General features: G+C 42.8%; 1 protein-coding gene across 2 annotated transcripts in view; it reads right to left on the reverse strand.

The window, feature by feature from the left end:
• Htt (huntingtin) overlaps positions 1-14,839 on the reverse strand; it is a 139,586-nt gene that overhangs the window by 19,667 nt on the left and 105,080 nt on the right. For both annotated transcript variants that reach the window (XM_075943833.1, XM_075943832.1), the window contains exons 47-54: positions 14,711-14,833; positions 11,625-11,838; positions 10,589-10,734; positions 9,183-9,360; positions 8,152-8,247; positions 5,562-5,749; positions 3,151-3,277; positions 351-451 (exon numbers count right to left, since the gene is read on the reverse strand). In XM_075943833.1, the coding sequence (XP_075799948.1) occupies positions 351-451; positions 3,151-3,277; positions 5,562-5,749; positions 8,152-8,247; positions 9,183-9,360; positions 10,589-10,734; positions 11,625-11,838; positions 14,711-14,833 (1,173 nt within the window). The remainder of the gene's footprint in view (positions 1-350; positions 452-3,150; positions 3,278-5,561; positions 5,750-8,151; positions 8,248-9,182; positions 9,361-10,588; positions 10,735-11,624; positions 11,839-14,710; positions 14,834-14,839) is intronic.

Below are 14,839 nucleotides of genomic sequence, written 5' to 3' on the forward strand. Positions count from 1 at the left end.
AAACCTCTAAGATAATTAAAAACAAAACAAACAAGAAACAAGAACATGACCTGGATTCATGGCCTTTTTTGTTTTAGTTCAATGATATTCCTTCAGATAGTGATAAATGAACAACAGAATGCAAAAGTGCTGACAGAGAACAATCTTATTCCACTGATGTGGAAGGTATCATAGTAAAAGTTGCATCCTAGCTACTGGAAGCCTCAGTCTCCAAACCTCTCAGAGGGCTTGTCTTTACTGTGGAGCATCAGCTGAGATATGATCAGCCTGCTTTCCTGTTCCCGAACAGTCACCAAGCTGTCATAGCTACAGGTTCCTACTTAGCCACCTTCTAGCTATAGAAGTCTCACCTCTGGTGGGCTCTCCTCCTGTTCCATCACTAGGGGCTGGGTCACCAAGACACCAAGGAGGGTGGCCCAAGTTTCTTCGAACTGGGTACGACTGGTCCACCCTGGGAATCAATCATTACATTAGATAGTTTCCCAACTCTCCAAATCCATGAAAAAACACTGACAATATAACGCCTTCAGTGATGTTCCTAGCGCAAGATCTTCAGGGCAATCCTATAGCATAGGGAATACCAGTCTCTCCATTTACCATGAAGGACACTGTAGTACATGGAAGTCAGTTATGCTATCAAGGTCAAGAGGCATAGGCCAAGTTCAGCAGCCCAGACTGCCCTTCAATTCCCCATTGTGTGGTACAGTGACAAGGATGTCCACACAGGTTTCATTCAAGCAGGCCAGGCTATTCCTGTCTATGAAGCATTTTTAAAGTGTCACCTTAAGTCTGACCATGAGATTTCAGACCAGACCACAGAACCACATACATGATAATTCGGTCTCTGTAAAGCTGGTGAGATTAGTGTCAGCAAGATGGCTGACAATCTGAGTTCAATTCCCAGAAACTACATGGGAAAAGGAGACAACCAATTCCTGCTAACTATCCTCTGCCCTCCATGTACACGCTGCACTATGGGCATGTTCATGTGAGTCATGTCTCCATAAAGTAAATAAACATAAATAATGAAAACCACTCAGAACAGATTGGAAAAGCATGGCATTGGGCTGGGAACACTCCAGCAAGCAGCAAAGGCAATCTAGGAGGCCATTCCTCAGGTTCACTAAAGAGCTACATCAGAGTAAAGTTCAACAAATGGCTGCATTTGGTGTTCCCACCATGAGTCAAGAAGATCTGCAGTACTCCTTGTAAGGCAAGGATGGAACAAAGATAGAAATGAAGAATATCAAATGCTCGGATCTCCTGGAACATAGGGTTATGACTCAGACTCAAGTGAGTTTGAAGGGAGTTTGCTTAACTGGTGATTGGTGTGGCAGGGCCCAGCCCATATATGTGGTACCACTCCTGGGGTGGGGGTCCTACATGCTTTGATAAAGCAGGCGGAGTAAGCCCTGGTGAGCAAGCTGGTAAGCAGCATTCCTCCATGGCTTCTACTCCTGTTTCTGCCTCTAGGTTCCTGTCCTGGCTTCCTTCAGGGATAGACCTTTGTGTTATCAGGAGAAATAAACCCTTTCTTTCCCATGTTGCTTTTGGTCATGGTATTTACTAAAGTAACAGAAACATAACTAAGACAGGCAGGAAAACAATTCTTCATAGGAGTTGCCTGATTCCTACTCAGAAGTTACTGGGGACAGTGATAAACTGTTTAATTTATGGACATAGGAAACTGATATAGGCTGCTGAAATCTGAATAAGAAAACTTGAAGAAGCCTAAGGTACTAACATGGATCAGACAGTGGATCAGGTACCTGGGCTCTTCCAGGAAATACCCCAGCAGGAGAAGGCTATGAAGATTATAATCACACTACCCAATCACACCCTGTGTGGTCTGAAAGAGTTTGGTCCCTATATTTGCATATTTAGCCCCCAGTTGATAAACTGTTTGAGAAAGGTGAGGAGATGAGGCCTTGTTGGAGGACGTATGCCACTGTGAGAAAACGATGAGGTTTGAAAAGCTCACACCAAGCCCTGTATCTCTCTCTCTCTGCCTGCTGTTTGTGGACCAAGATATAAAGCTCTCAGCTACTGCTCTAGCAACATGCCTGTCTACTTCCCACCATGATAATAATGGACTAACCTACTGAAACTGAAAGCAAGCCTCCAACTAAATGCTTTTTTTTCATAAGAGTTACCTTGTTCATGGTATCTTTTCACAGTAATAGAACAGTGGCTAAGACACACCCTCATCCAGAAAAAAAAAGGCGGGGGGGGGCAATTTAGATTGTACTTCAGAAAGCAGAGAAGAAGCCTGACAGGAGAACTACTCACGCTGCTGCTAAGACACTAAGTATATTCTTCATGTTCACATCTGCAGCAAACACATCAAGTGGACACAATACCCATTTTATGGGCCATAGCACTGAGGGTCCCACACTGTTCAGCCAAGGGATGAGTGGGGCTGTCTGGCCAAATCTATCTTCCCTCATCCTACCACCCTGGCTCCTGTGACACTTAGCCTGCCATGTTCCCCAAGTTGCACATCTCACATAGGAGAAAAATGACCTGAGTGAGAACACGAGGTCAAAGTAGCAGACAGAGGAAATCACTTCCACTACTTACAGTTTGTTGTTGTAGCCCTGGAGAATGAACTCTGGTCTTAATTGGTGCTAGGCAAACACTACAGAGTGAGCCATATTCCCAGCCCACTTGTACAGTTTAGTCTGAATATGAAGACAGGATCTGGCTTCTTACATGTGTATCTTTGTTCAAAAAGCCTGATATGCAACCACACACACTGCCTCGTCTATATGCACCTAGGTCTATTTTTTTCTAAAAAAAATATTTATTTATTTATTTATTATTATTATATATATAATATTCTGTCTGTGTGTATGTCTGCAGGCCAGAAGAGGGCACCAGACCTCATTACAGATGGTTGTGAGCCACCATGTGGTTGCCGGGAATTGAACTCAGGACCTTTGGAAGAGTAGGCAATGCTCTTAACCACTGAGCCATCTCTCCAGCCCCTAGGTCTATTTTCTTATCATAATTCCATATGTGCTGTGAAATGTGTGAAGGTTTGTTCCGTTCCCATTATCCCAGAACCTTTCCAGTTGTCATGAGATGGCCCTACCCTGGAGCTTCGGGCATGTGTGTGGTATATGGGGACTGAGGAGGATTGTGGGGTACCTAGGGTGTTGATGCGATAGATGAACTCCTTGAGGATCTCCTTCTCCTGGAGGAATTCTACAGGGATCTCAGGGAACACTGTGCCAAAATCCCCTCCAGGTTTGGGTGACCACCCAAGTTTCCATACCTGAGAAGAGGAAAAGAGAGTAACAACTGGATGGAGATGCCACTAGGAAAACAAGAGACCCCCCCCTCTTATCTCAACTAGTCTCCCCACTGAGCCAGCTGCGCTCCCCTCACTACTCACACAGGCTTTTCCACAAAAGGCTCCCACCCCTTTGCTAGAACCTTTAAGCCCAAGCTTGACTCCCACCACTCTGTTCTGTCTTCCCAAAGCCAATCCTCTTCTTGTTACACCTTCAGACCAGCTGTACACAAGCTAGATTCCTTGTGGGAAATGCTGGTGCCCACAAACATTAATGTGTGTTAGAAAAAAGGCAAACACTAATGAAGTTCAGTCCCGTGTATAAATATGTGTTGGCAGTCAGGCACAAGGCCAACCCTACTGTTCATTCTATCAATTCTGACAAGTTGAGTTCTGCCATTAGATATCCGGACAAGCACCATGCACAAAACGAAACCCTGAGGCACATCCTATATTATTCCAGTAGCAAGACCATCTTGCCAGCTCAGCTATGTGCCTCAGTGAAGCCATGAGGACCTAACAGAGCCTCCCCAGATGCCTACAATCAAGCTTTCTTTATCATAGTAAAGCCTTCTATAAATCTCTTATACAAGCATAAAAGTCTCTGGGGCATGCCCAGGGGAGGTTCTGCAATGCTTGCTACAGTTGCCTTTGTACCCAGGGCATTCAAGGGAGCAGATTAAAAGCACTTGATGGAGTTTTACCTACAGCACATGGCCTATGTAGGCAGATCCCCTATAGCCTTCTATGACCTCTATACTGCCTTCCTGCACAGTCTCCACAAAGAATGCTTCCTGCCCAGGGTTAAAACCCATGCAGCAATGTTGGATCATCTCCTGGATTTCTATTGTGCTCTTCCCAATGTCCACAGCTCTTTCTGTAAGTACTTCTAGCACAGTGAAGCCACAGTACTCAAAATGGGCCTCTGCAACTCTAAGGTCCAATGACTGTCACTTTCTAAATGTGAACTTTTCCAGGATCTTACATGCGAATACACACATGCAGAGACTGTGGCCCAGCAGTAGGCACATGCCCTATTCTAGGAAGAAAAAAAGTACTTTTCCCTTGGGCCTGGTTTTGTGTTCTGGCTTAAGTCAGCTATGAGCCAGCTTTGTTTTCTTGTTGAGGATTTTTGTAGGAAAGGGTATGTCTAGTGTGCTATTTCAGCAGACTTAGGTCAGCATAGCTGCTATTAACCCTTTTCCCATACTAAGTTCCTGCTGAACCAAGAGCCTGTCTATTTTATGCTGATATGTGAAGAAAATTTCAAGAGAAAACCCACAATAGTGCTTGTCCCTAAATTTAAGAATCAATCTTTCTTTCTCTCTGATACAGTCTCTCATTATGTAGCTCTGGCTATACTGGAACAATGTAGACCAGACTGGCCTAAAACTCAGAAATCATGTTGGTTTTTTCCCCCCACACACCACTATGCCCAGCTTTGTATGAAATCTTCAAAGGTGACACCTTTTAAAGAAAATAATTGAAGAGTAAAATTTCAGGTTTACCATAATTAGTATAATCACTTCAGAATCACATCCAACATGAACATATCAGTGGAAATGAAGGTTAGTACTTTAGTTCATTTTGAAAATAACCACTACACAGAATGCCTGGGGAACAATACAGGTGTCACAACTACCCACATGCAAAATGCTGGAACTACCACAGAGAGTGTTACGGCAATAAAGATTGTGTGATAAGTGGGCATGAATGCCTATAGCTAATTCTAGCATTAGGGAAATAGAGAAGAGGATCTCAAGTTTGAGGCCAGCCCTGGTTACATATCAAATTGAGCAAGATCCTACCCCCCCGGAAAAAAATCAAAATCAAAGGTCTGCATGAGGCCTCATCCTATAAAAAGAACTATATAGGCAATTGAGGAAAGCTGGAAACAGGAAAGGTGACCTTACCAGAGACACACACACACACACACACACACACACACACACACACACACACAGTAACAATTAGTGAATAAAAAGGCCATGAATTTAAAGATCAGGAGGGACACATGGGAAGGTTAAAAGGGAGGAAAGAGAAAGGAGAAATATTATAATTAAATTATAATCTCAAAAACAAAAAAACCAAGGGTGGAAAGCGTACCTCAGTGATAGGTATGACATTTGCCTTGCATGCACAAGATTCCAGTACTCTTGCCCCCCTTCTCCTGAATCTTCCCCAAAATATTCCACTTCGGTCTTAGGATCACCCCACCCCAAGGCTGCTAGTAAATACCACCTATCCTATTTCAGCAATGACTTACCAGAGGGGGCACACGCGTATAGCTGTTGACCAGGGGGAGACGCGCCAGACTGATGACAATATTCTTAAGCACTGCAGTGAGGAATGAAGGCAGAGTACTGTTCCTTTTGTGGCCCAAGGCCAGCACTGACTGCAGGGATTCCACCATCTCTGCCACCATCTCGCAGGCCGAAGTGATATAACTGGGATCTACATAGAGAATGGTGATCAAGAGGGCAGATTCTGTCAAAACACACTGCAACTCTGCTATCCTTCCTCTGTATACCCATGGAGAAGAGCGTATCAAGCCTACCAACCCCTGTCCAGTCTACCAAGACTGTTGGCTGCTCACATAAGCCCACCTGGTATGCATCCAAAACCAGCAATTCTTACAATTTCTGTGGGGAATACAGTAATAGTCTTGAACCTGAGTTTCAGTCTTGGATGGAAATTTTAGAGGCAGAGTGATGATGAAAATTCCAGAGCCACCAAACTGTCCTGTCAGAGTCTTGAAGGCAGGGACTGTTCATATTTCCTGAATCTCAATATAGCATGGAATTAGAAAACTACTTGTTACTAAACAAGTAGTAAAATGGACAGACAGTTACCCTTGCCCATGAGATTCAACAATTTAGGCAACTTCCTAGTATAGAAAAAGGATCCTTATTAAACTTAAGGAATTAAGCCCCTAGCTAAAAGAATGATGCATATTAGACTAACTTCAAGTAGCATCAACTAGGAAGGAAGAGATAGCTGAGCAGTTAAGAGGACCTGGGTTCAATTCCCAGCAACCACATGGTAGCTCCTAACTATCTGTAACTCTACTCCCATGGGATCTGGCACTTTCCTCTGGCCTCCTTGGGCAATGCATGCATGTGGTGCAGCAAACAGGCAGAAAACATCTTCACACATAAAATTAAACAAAAAAAGTACTAACTGGAGGTGACTTAAAAAACTTAATAAAACCCAAGTTACTTCTTCTGACCAGAATCTCATTAACTGACCTCAAGAGAGTTACAGATGAATATAATTATATAGGCCTTAATTAAGTCATCTCCTGCCACTGGGCCAACCTGCCCACTCTCATGATGGTGGGCTCTTACCTGCATCTTATCCTCACAGAATTACCTGAGCTCCTGCTCAGGTAGGGGGAAAAAAAAAACAAGCTATGAGGTGGAGGTTTCCTCACTTTGTGAGTATTAATAAGAAATTATGAAATCATAACTCAACTGCAGAAACTATAGGGGCTCAAGACAGAAACAAAGTGAGAACCCAGCATATACTTAAATGGCGTTGCTTATGGGCCACTATGGAACCCTAAAATTTTGGAACAGGAGCTGGAAGACTACAGACAAGGAAGCTCTGTCTATAAGTATCTCCATTTTTTTTTAAATTATTTATTAATTATGTATACAGTATTCTGCCTGAGTGTATCCCTGCAGGCCAGAAGAAGGCACCAAATCTCACTGCATATGGTTGTGAGCCACCATGTGGTTGTTGGGAATTGAACTCAGGAACTCTGGAAGAGCAGGCAAAGCTCTTAACCACTGAGCCATCTCTCCAGCCCAAGTATCTCCATCTTTTAAAATGGTTTCTCTCAGCTCAACTCAAATTCAGGACCCTCCTACTTTGGCCTCCTTAGTGCTGCAATTACAGACAGGCTCATGTCACAATGCTGGGCTGTGACTAGGCATTTCTCTATACCTATTTCTGGAGCAATAAAGCAGGGCTGAGGCTCCTGTGACCCTAGGAAAGATAAACATTCAATGGCGCCTGCTTTCTCACCTGTGTGAGAAGGGCTGCAGCTGTAGGTTGCATTCCTACTATTTGAGCCTCTAGGGTCAAGGAACTAAAAACATTCTAGAAGCCTAGTTAGGAGGCAAAAATTCAGTTGGTGAAATGTGTTCTGTGTTGCCACAACTACCCTAGAAGCAATAAGGAAGATCAGAAAAAGACAATGTGGTGCCTAAGTTCAGAACAGTTTTAAATGATGGTGATTTCAGTAATTTTTTTTTCAATGTAATAGCATCTACCACTTAGGAGGTTGAGGCAGGAAGGTCATGAATTCACTGCCAGCCTGGGCTACAGAGTAATATCCTGTCACAAAACAAGTCACCAAATGCTACCAAAAGAGATGTCTGAAACAGTCATTAAGGTTACAGTATACTATGTGAGTATCTGCACTAACTTCAAATTCCTTCGTGTTTTGAGTTATTTATTCAAAATTTAATGTACACTTACAACAGGCCAAGCAGCAATTTTGGGAATACAGACAAGAAAAACATATTTTCATCCTCAAGTAGGAGTCATGCGTTAAGTACTGAGGACTAAGATGGGGGCTTCCCAGAAAAGAGGTGCAAATCCAGGCTGTGAGGAAGGATGTAGGATGAACCAAGTTCGTCCAAGGGGAGAGGGAGTCTTCACCGGAAAAACAGGGCACACAAAAACAGGAATATGGATGCATCCATCGTCAGAAAACCTCAGTCCTCTGGATGAGCTCTAGAGGGTTTCGTAGAGTTCAGAGTCCCACTTGACAAGTTTCTTTTGTGAATGATTGAAGGCCCCAAAGAAACACAGCAGGGGGAAAATAGTAGGGAGGTCCTATGACTTACTTTGTATGTTTGAGTCTCCTCCTTCCTTTCTGATAGGCCTTGGAGTATCTGACCTGCTTTCTGGACCGAGAAGCTGGTCCCCAGGCTGCACTGCAACTGAAATCACAGCAGAACATACACTTTAACCCTTCTTTCTACTCAAGTCTCCAAACCTGTGCAGCCTCATAAAAACTTGCAAAGACAGCTATGTCAACTTAAGGCTAGATTTCTAGAGACAATCTCAGTAAAACTAAAAGCACTGGATAACACTAAATGCAGGCATCAGTGCTTTGGATAATCATGAATACACAAAGATTTGTGCTTCTACATTTCAGTGCCATCTCCACTCTGAGAGTTTTTATCAGACTATTTACCAGCCAATACTGCTAAAAGCATCACTATGACTAAGAAGCTTAGCTTTTTAAAATTAATCCCTGGATCTTTGCTTCCAAGTTGACTACAAATGCACAGATGAAAACAATTTAAACAATGAAAGATCAAAACACCACTCTATAATGTTTAATTTGAAAACATAAAACTTCAAAACATCCTCTAACATGTAAACTATAATGTCCAATTTTTAAAAATTTTTAGCTAATGACCCTTGTTGAGGACACTGTTCCTTGAAAAGAATGAATCCCTTTTATTTTATAACACATTAGCATTACAATGCAGCATGCAAGCACACACTTCAACTCTAACAGAAGTCATCTATTGAATGTAATCTTGTTAATTTTATAATCATTCAGGACTAAGAACATCAAATAGCCAACTAAGACTAAAGATCAAAGGGATAAAACTTAAAAAGTATTTTTTTAAAAGCTGGAACTACAAACTAAACAAAGTAACTAGAAAAGTAAATTCTAGTTAAGTTCCAGTGTAATATCAAGGTCTGGGAGTGGAAAGATGGGGCCTTCTAAAGGCAGCACCTATAATTCATCCATTCCACTCCAAGTCCTAACTGGTTCTTGGGAAATAGGAGACAAGAAGAAAAAGTATTCATGATTGATATGTATTTGTGAAGACAAAGTTATTCATAGACAAGGACTTACTGGCTTCCAGGATGAATCGCACGCAGTGGATGAGGGAGCAGGCATGGGTCACATACTCTGGGGAGGACAGCAGCCCCCAGAGGCCAGGCACCTGTAGTGCCAGGCAGCAGCAGTCTAGCCCGGCTTGGAGGTCCAGACTCAGTGGGATCTGCTCATGGATCAAATGCCATGACAGGGCCTAAAGGGAAGCACTGTTAGAATGCTCACCCAGTACTCTGTGCCTCCTGTATCTCTAGAGAACAGTGCCATTAAAACTTATGGAAGACCATGGAAAGATGGAGAGACCAAGAGATGAGCCAACTTCCTTCTAGAAAAATGGTTTTGACCCAGGTTTCTAGGTTGTCATTCCTAGGTTTCTTAATATTCAGTCCTGATCCACCTATACCTCAAAGTTCCAGCTTTCCCTCTGTTAGAGTACTCAACCACCCAGATATCTTTATCCTTTAGAACCCTGGGTAGCTAGAGAAACTTGTCCTGAGCTACACAGCCTCCAGGCAGAGGCTTTTCTCAAAGGCTCCTGTAACATAGGATTTCCAAATAGGATCTGTTTAAATCTCAGTCACAAAGCTGAGTTTGGAGTATTTATGACTAGTGACTTCTAGCAAGTTTCTGAACCTCTCTGAGCTTCCTTCCCTATGTGTAAAATGGGAACAGAGAGTTCATCCTTTGGCGTTGTTGTGGGAACCAAGCACCATGACATTGCCTGTGAGGTTCAGGGTATGACTAGGAGCTGCCACCCAGTACTTAACACATACACTTGCTTTCCAGTCTCCACTGGGCTAAGACAAGCTAAGACTACCTAACTCAGCCTGGTTCAGCTGGTGCCTCTGTACCACACTTCCTCAGGAAACTTTCTTTCCTTAGTGTAATGAGTCAACTCTTGCTCAGGATGGGCGCACAGCTCTGGCACTGGTTGAAGCTCTTTTCTAGTAGTCATATGGCAAGGTAACAAAACTACAGAGCATGTGTATACATACTTTGAGGAGCCAAGTGTTCAATTTTCCAGGGGTGAGATGCTTAAGTTATTGCCCAACTTAAAACATAACACTGCCTAGATTTTAATTAGGATCCACCTTAGGATTGTAGTACTGAGACAAGAGGATGTCTTACAGACCTCCTTGGTTCGCTGTGGGTGTTGTGGTGAGGGTGAAAGACTCAGTAAAGTCAGGAATTAGACTTTGACAATAGGCATTCTCTTCCTGCCTAAGGTTTACTGAAAAAGGCTCTAGCTCTGTACCCAGACACATCCTTACAAGCCGGGAACCTACAATTCTCCAGCCTCTACTTCCAAAGTAGCTGGGCTAATAGGCGTGCACTACCACACTCAGTCAGCTGTTGGCTTTCATCTTAGTGCTACTCACATAGCCTATCCTCACAGAGACACAGCATTTCAGGGCTGCTCTTACCTCAAGTGTCATTACCACAAACTTCACTATGTCCCCCTCCTTGTCAGGGGGAAGGTGCAAATGAGCAGGCACTTTGGAGACCACCACCAGGTATTGTGCCAGGGCACGGGCAAGTGTGGTCAGAGACTGGTATATTGCAGCATCACCTGAAACATGAGACTGGCATGAGTGACTCGGACTGTGCTTCACATGGCTATGTGGATTTGAGGATGCTAACACCAAGACAGCACATTTGTACATGCCCACCCATATGTGCTACGTACAGTCTGTACCTGGTTTGCCCTGAGTCTAAGCCAGTATTCCTGAAGGGCTTAGAACCATGATAATCTAGGTCCAAGAGTAGTAGTAACAAAGAAAGACAGTTTAGAGTTAAGAATTTGGTGCAGTTTCTCATTTATGTCAGCCTTCCAGTGTTTTAGAACAACAGCCCTGACTATATATGTGCTTGGGGCGAAGCACCGTGCTGGATCTGAAATACTTTTTAAAACTATGATAACCTGGGATTAGAGACATAGCTCAGCAGTTGAGAGTATTGGTTGCTCTTCCATTGGGCCTATGTTCAATCCCCAGTTACCACATAGTGGCTCACAACCACCTGTAACTCCAGTCCCATGAGATCTGATGCCAACTTCTGGCTCCATGGGCACTACATGCATGTGATGCAGACATATATGCAGATAAAACACCAATACACATAAAATAATTAAAAAATTTAAGATAACTTGGGTCGAGAAGATGGTTCAGTGGATAAAGTGTATGCTGCACAGCATGAGGACTTGAGTTTGGAATCCTGGCACTCACATTAAACCTAGGTGGGATATGCACCTGTAACCTCAGCTGAGACAGCAGGACACCAAAGGCCTATTGGTCAGTGAATCTAGTAGAGATGGCAGCTCTAGCTTCAGTGAGAGACCTTGCCTCCCTCTGGCTTGCACATTTTGCTATCACCATCCCATCACTCCAGAGAGAGAGAGAGAGACAGACAGACAGAGACACATAACGAGAGAAACATCTAAGGAAACAATATTTAAATTACCAAGTAGATCATTCAACTTGCTCCAGTAGGCTGTGGGCTCTATAGGCAGAAAAGGCTGAAAGACTTGATGGACAGCAGGAAGCTGCTGAACAACACTGGTCACCCGGTCCAGAGTCACCCCCCGGGCTGCTTCAAAAAGGTGACTCTTCTGGCCAGTAGCAATCTCACTCATGCCAAGGCTTAAGCAAGGAGCCAAAAGGCTTAGGTTGAACTCCTGGATCAAACATTATAGGCCAGACAAACAAAAGCAAAGATGGTAAGCTTTCCTTCACATAGCTAATGCAACAAGCATTTATTTCTGAGATAATCCAGACTAGAGTACATGCCTGTGAAAATATTCTAGAAACATGGACACTCAGGCTTCTTACTTTTTGCCATGGGAGATTCTCTGCACCACACTGGGACTCTGACCTCAAGAAGGCCATCACCAGATGAGCCCTTGGACCTTGTATCTGTAGAGCTACCGGTCAAAATAATCCTCTTTTCCTTATAAAGCAGCTTGCCTCAAGTTACTTGTTACAGTAATAGAAGTAGAAAAATATTATCTAGAAAGGGTCTTAGTTATCATAGAAATAGATAAAAGATAAAACTAAGTTGAATTTTCTATTTAAAAAGTATATTATATACATTAAAAATATATCAACAATTCCACTTAACGTACGTTCAGAAACTACTTCTGGCTTCTTTGTCGTACTTGAATTTTACAGTAGTATTTTTACTTTTATGACCTTAGATTTCTCTGAAATAATTCTAGAATGGCAAATTTTAATTGACATAAACAGTACACCAAAGCTAATATGCCAGGCACTGTTGTAGCCTGAGGCATAACAGCATCTGGAACAAGGGAAGGTGGTCTTATGTGTGATAAAGATCTGGTTGGAAAATCAGCATTTCACATGACAAAAATTTAACAAATTTTACTTATTCATTTATTTATTTGGAGATAGACTTTCACTGTATAGCCCTGAATGGCCTGGATGTAGACCAACATGCCATAAATAGAGATCCTCCTATCTCTGTCTCCCAAGTGTTGAGATTAAGAGGATGTGCCACCACGCCTGGCCTCATATGACAGTTTTTATTATATTTTGCCAATATTTTTAGCCATTTAAGGAGTTAGGGGAAAAAGCAATTTTTCAAATAGAACATCAAGCTTTAATATTAAAAACTGTATTTCATCATTAGTACCCCCAAATCAGACATTCCTATGGTCACAGCTGGAACTTTCATAGTTGTTAATAGGCCACTTAGCAACATGGAAAAATTTAATTCACTGATCCTGTACTTTGGATCTCTTCCTGTGTGCCCTACCCCCACACCTCCCATTAACCTCAGTTTCTGCTTCTCTTTTTCCCACTGGCATATGTCAAGGAGCTGTGGGTCCTTGTCTTCACTGGGGCAAGAAAGCAGCCCATTAAGGTAGCTTAAGGATGCTTGGCAGTAGAGCCAAGAGCAGGGAACTAATGCTTTCAAGGTCTGGACCAACTCTGCAGTATACCTCTGATATTTGAGGGGTAAGTAGAAAAGAATTCCTCTATATCTAGAGGGGATAGGGCACCTCACTACATGGTGGGCATGATGGATAATACTGAGGTCAACTTAGCAAGATCTACAATTACTTAGGAGACAAGCCTCTAATGTGCCTATCAGGGATTTTCTTGTTTAGGTTAACTGAGGTGGGAAGACCCATTTTAATTGTGGGCAGGGATCCTGGACTAAATAAAAAGGAGAAAGCAAGTGGAGCACCAGCATTCACTTCTTTCTGTTTTCAGACTGTGGATGCCAAGTGACCAGACATCTCAAGCTCCTCCTACCATGCTTTCCCTGCCATGAGGACTATACCCTTGAACTGTGAACCAAAACAAACTCTTCCTACTGTAAACTGCTTTTTGTCAGGATGTTTGGACACAGCAATGAGATAATAATACAGGGGTGTGATGGTTTGCATAATTATGGCTCCCATAGACTCAAATGTTTGAACACTTGGCCCACAGGAAGTTGCAGTATTAGGAGTTATAGCCAGGCCCTTGTTAGAAGAAGTGCATTTTGAGGTCTCATATGCTCAAGCTACTCTCAGGGTGGCATACAATCTTCTGTGGCCTGTGGATCGAGATGCAGAACTCTCAGTTCCTTCTCCAGCACCATGGTTGTCTGCATGCTGCCATGCTTCTCGTCATGATGATAATGACTAAACCTCTGAAACTGTAAGCGATACCCAACTAAATGTTTTCTTTATAAAAATTGTCATGTTAATGGTGTCTCTTCACAGCACTAGAAATCCTAACTAAAACAAAGGGGCTATTAACAATCAATTTCCAGACTACAGTGAACACATGTAGTCATGAAATGAATGATGATGGACTGATTATAGCTTATGGCCACTCATTTTCTTTAAACACATGAAAGATGAAGTTAAAACAACTTTCCTCTTTAGGAATACAATTTGGTTGAAATAGCATCCTATTCACTCCCCATGTACTGGTATGCTATTCTGGATTATAGCTTTCATGTGACATTTTTTATTAGAGCCTCCATGTGCTTTGCCTAATGTTGCCCTTGCTACACTCAAGTCCCCCACACACTGCCATATATTAATCACAGAAATTATGCTGGATAGTTTTATGTCAACTTGACACAAGCTAAAGTCATCTGAGAGGAGGGAACCTCAATTAAGGAAATGGTCTCTATAAGATTGGGTTGTAGGCAGGCCTATAGGGCATTTTTTAAATTAGTGATTGATGGGGAGAGTCCAGTCCATTGTGGGTAGTGTCATCCCTGGGCTGATAGTGTTGGGTTCTATAAGAAGCAGGCTGAGCAAGCTATGAGGAATAAGCCAGTAAACAGCACCCCTTCATGGCCTCTGTATCAGCTCCTGCCTCCAGGATCCTGCCCTGTTCCTGTCCTGATTTCCTTCAATGATGGACCATGATGTGTAAGTATAAGCCAAATAAACCCTTTCTTCCCCAATTTGCTTTTTGGTCATGGTGCTTGCTTCATTGCAGCAATAGAAATCCTAACTAAAATACAAGTAATATAAAAAAGATAAGCGGAGCTGGTGATTCCCTGGCCTCCCATTGTTGCCCTACCGAGCTCATCATGAAGTCATTCATGTCTTCAGCAGGGATGCGATTCACCAACTCTGCACCTTCCAGCAGTGCAGAATCTGATTTGGTCCAACACTGGGATCTTACAAGCTGAAGGTACCAGTCCTGAGA

Source organism: Microtus pennsylvanicus, chromosome 12 (genome assembly GCF_037038515.1).
Source record: "Microtus pennsylvanicus isolate mMicPen1 chromosome 12, mMicPen1.hap1, whole genome shotgun sequence".
NCBI lineage: Eukaryota > Metazoa > Chordata > Mammalia > Rodentia > Cricetidae > Microtus > Microtus pennsylvanicus.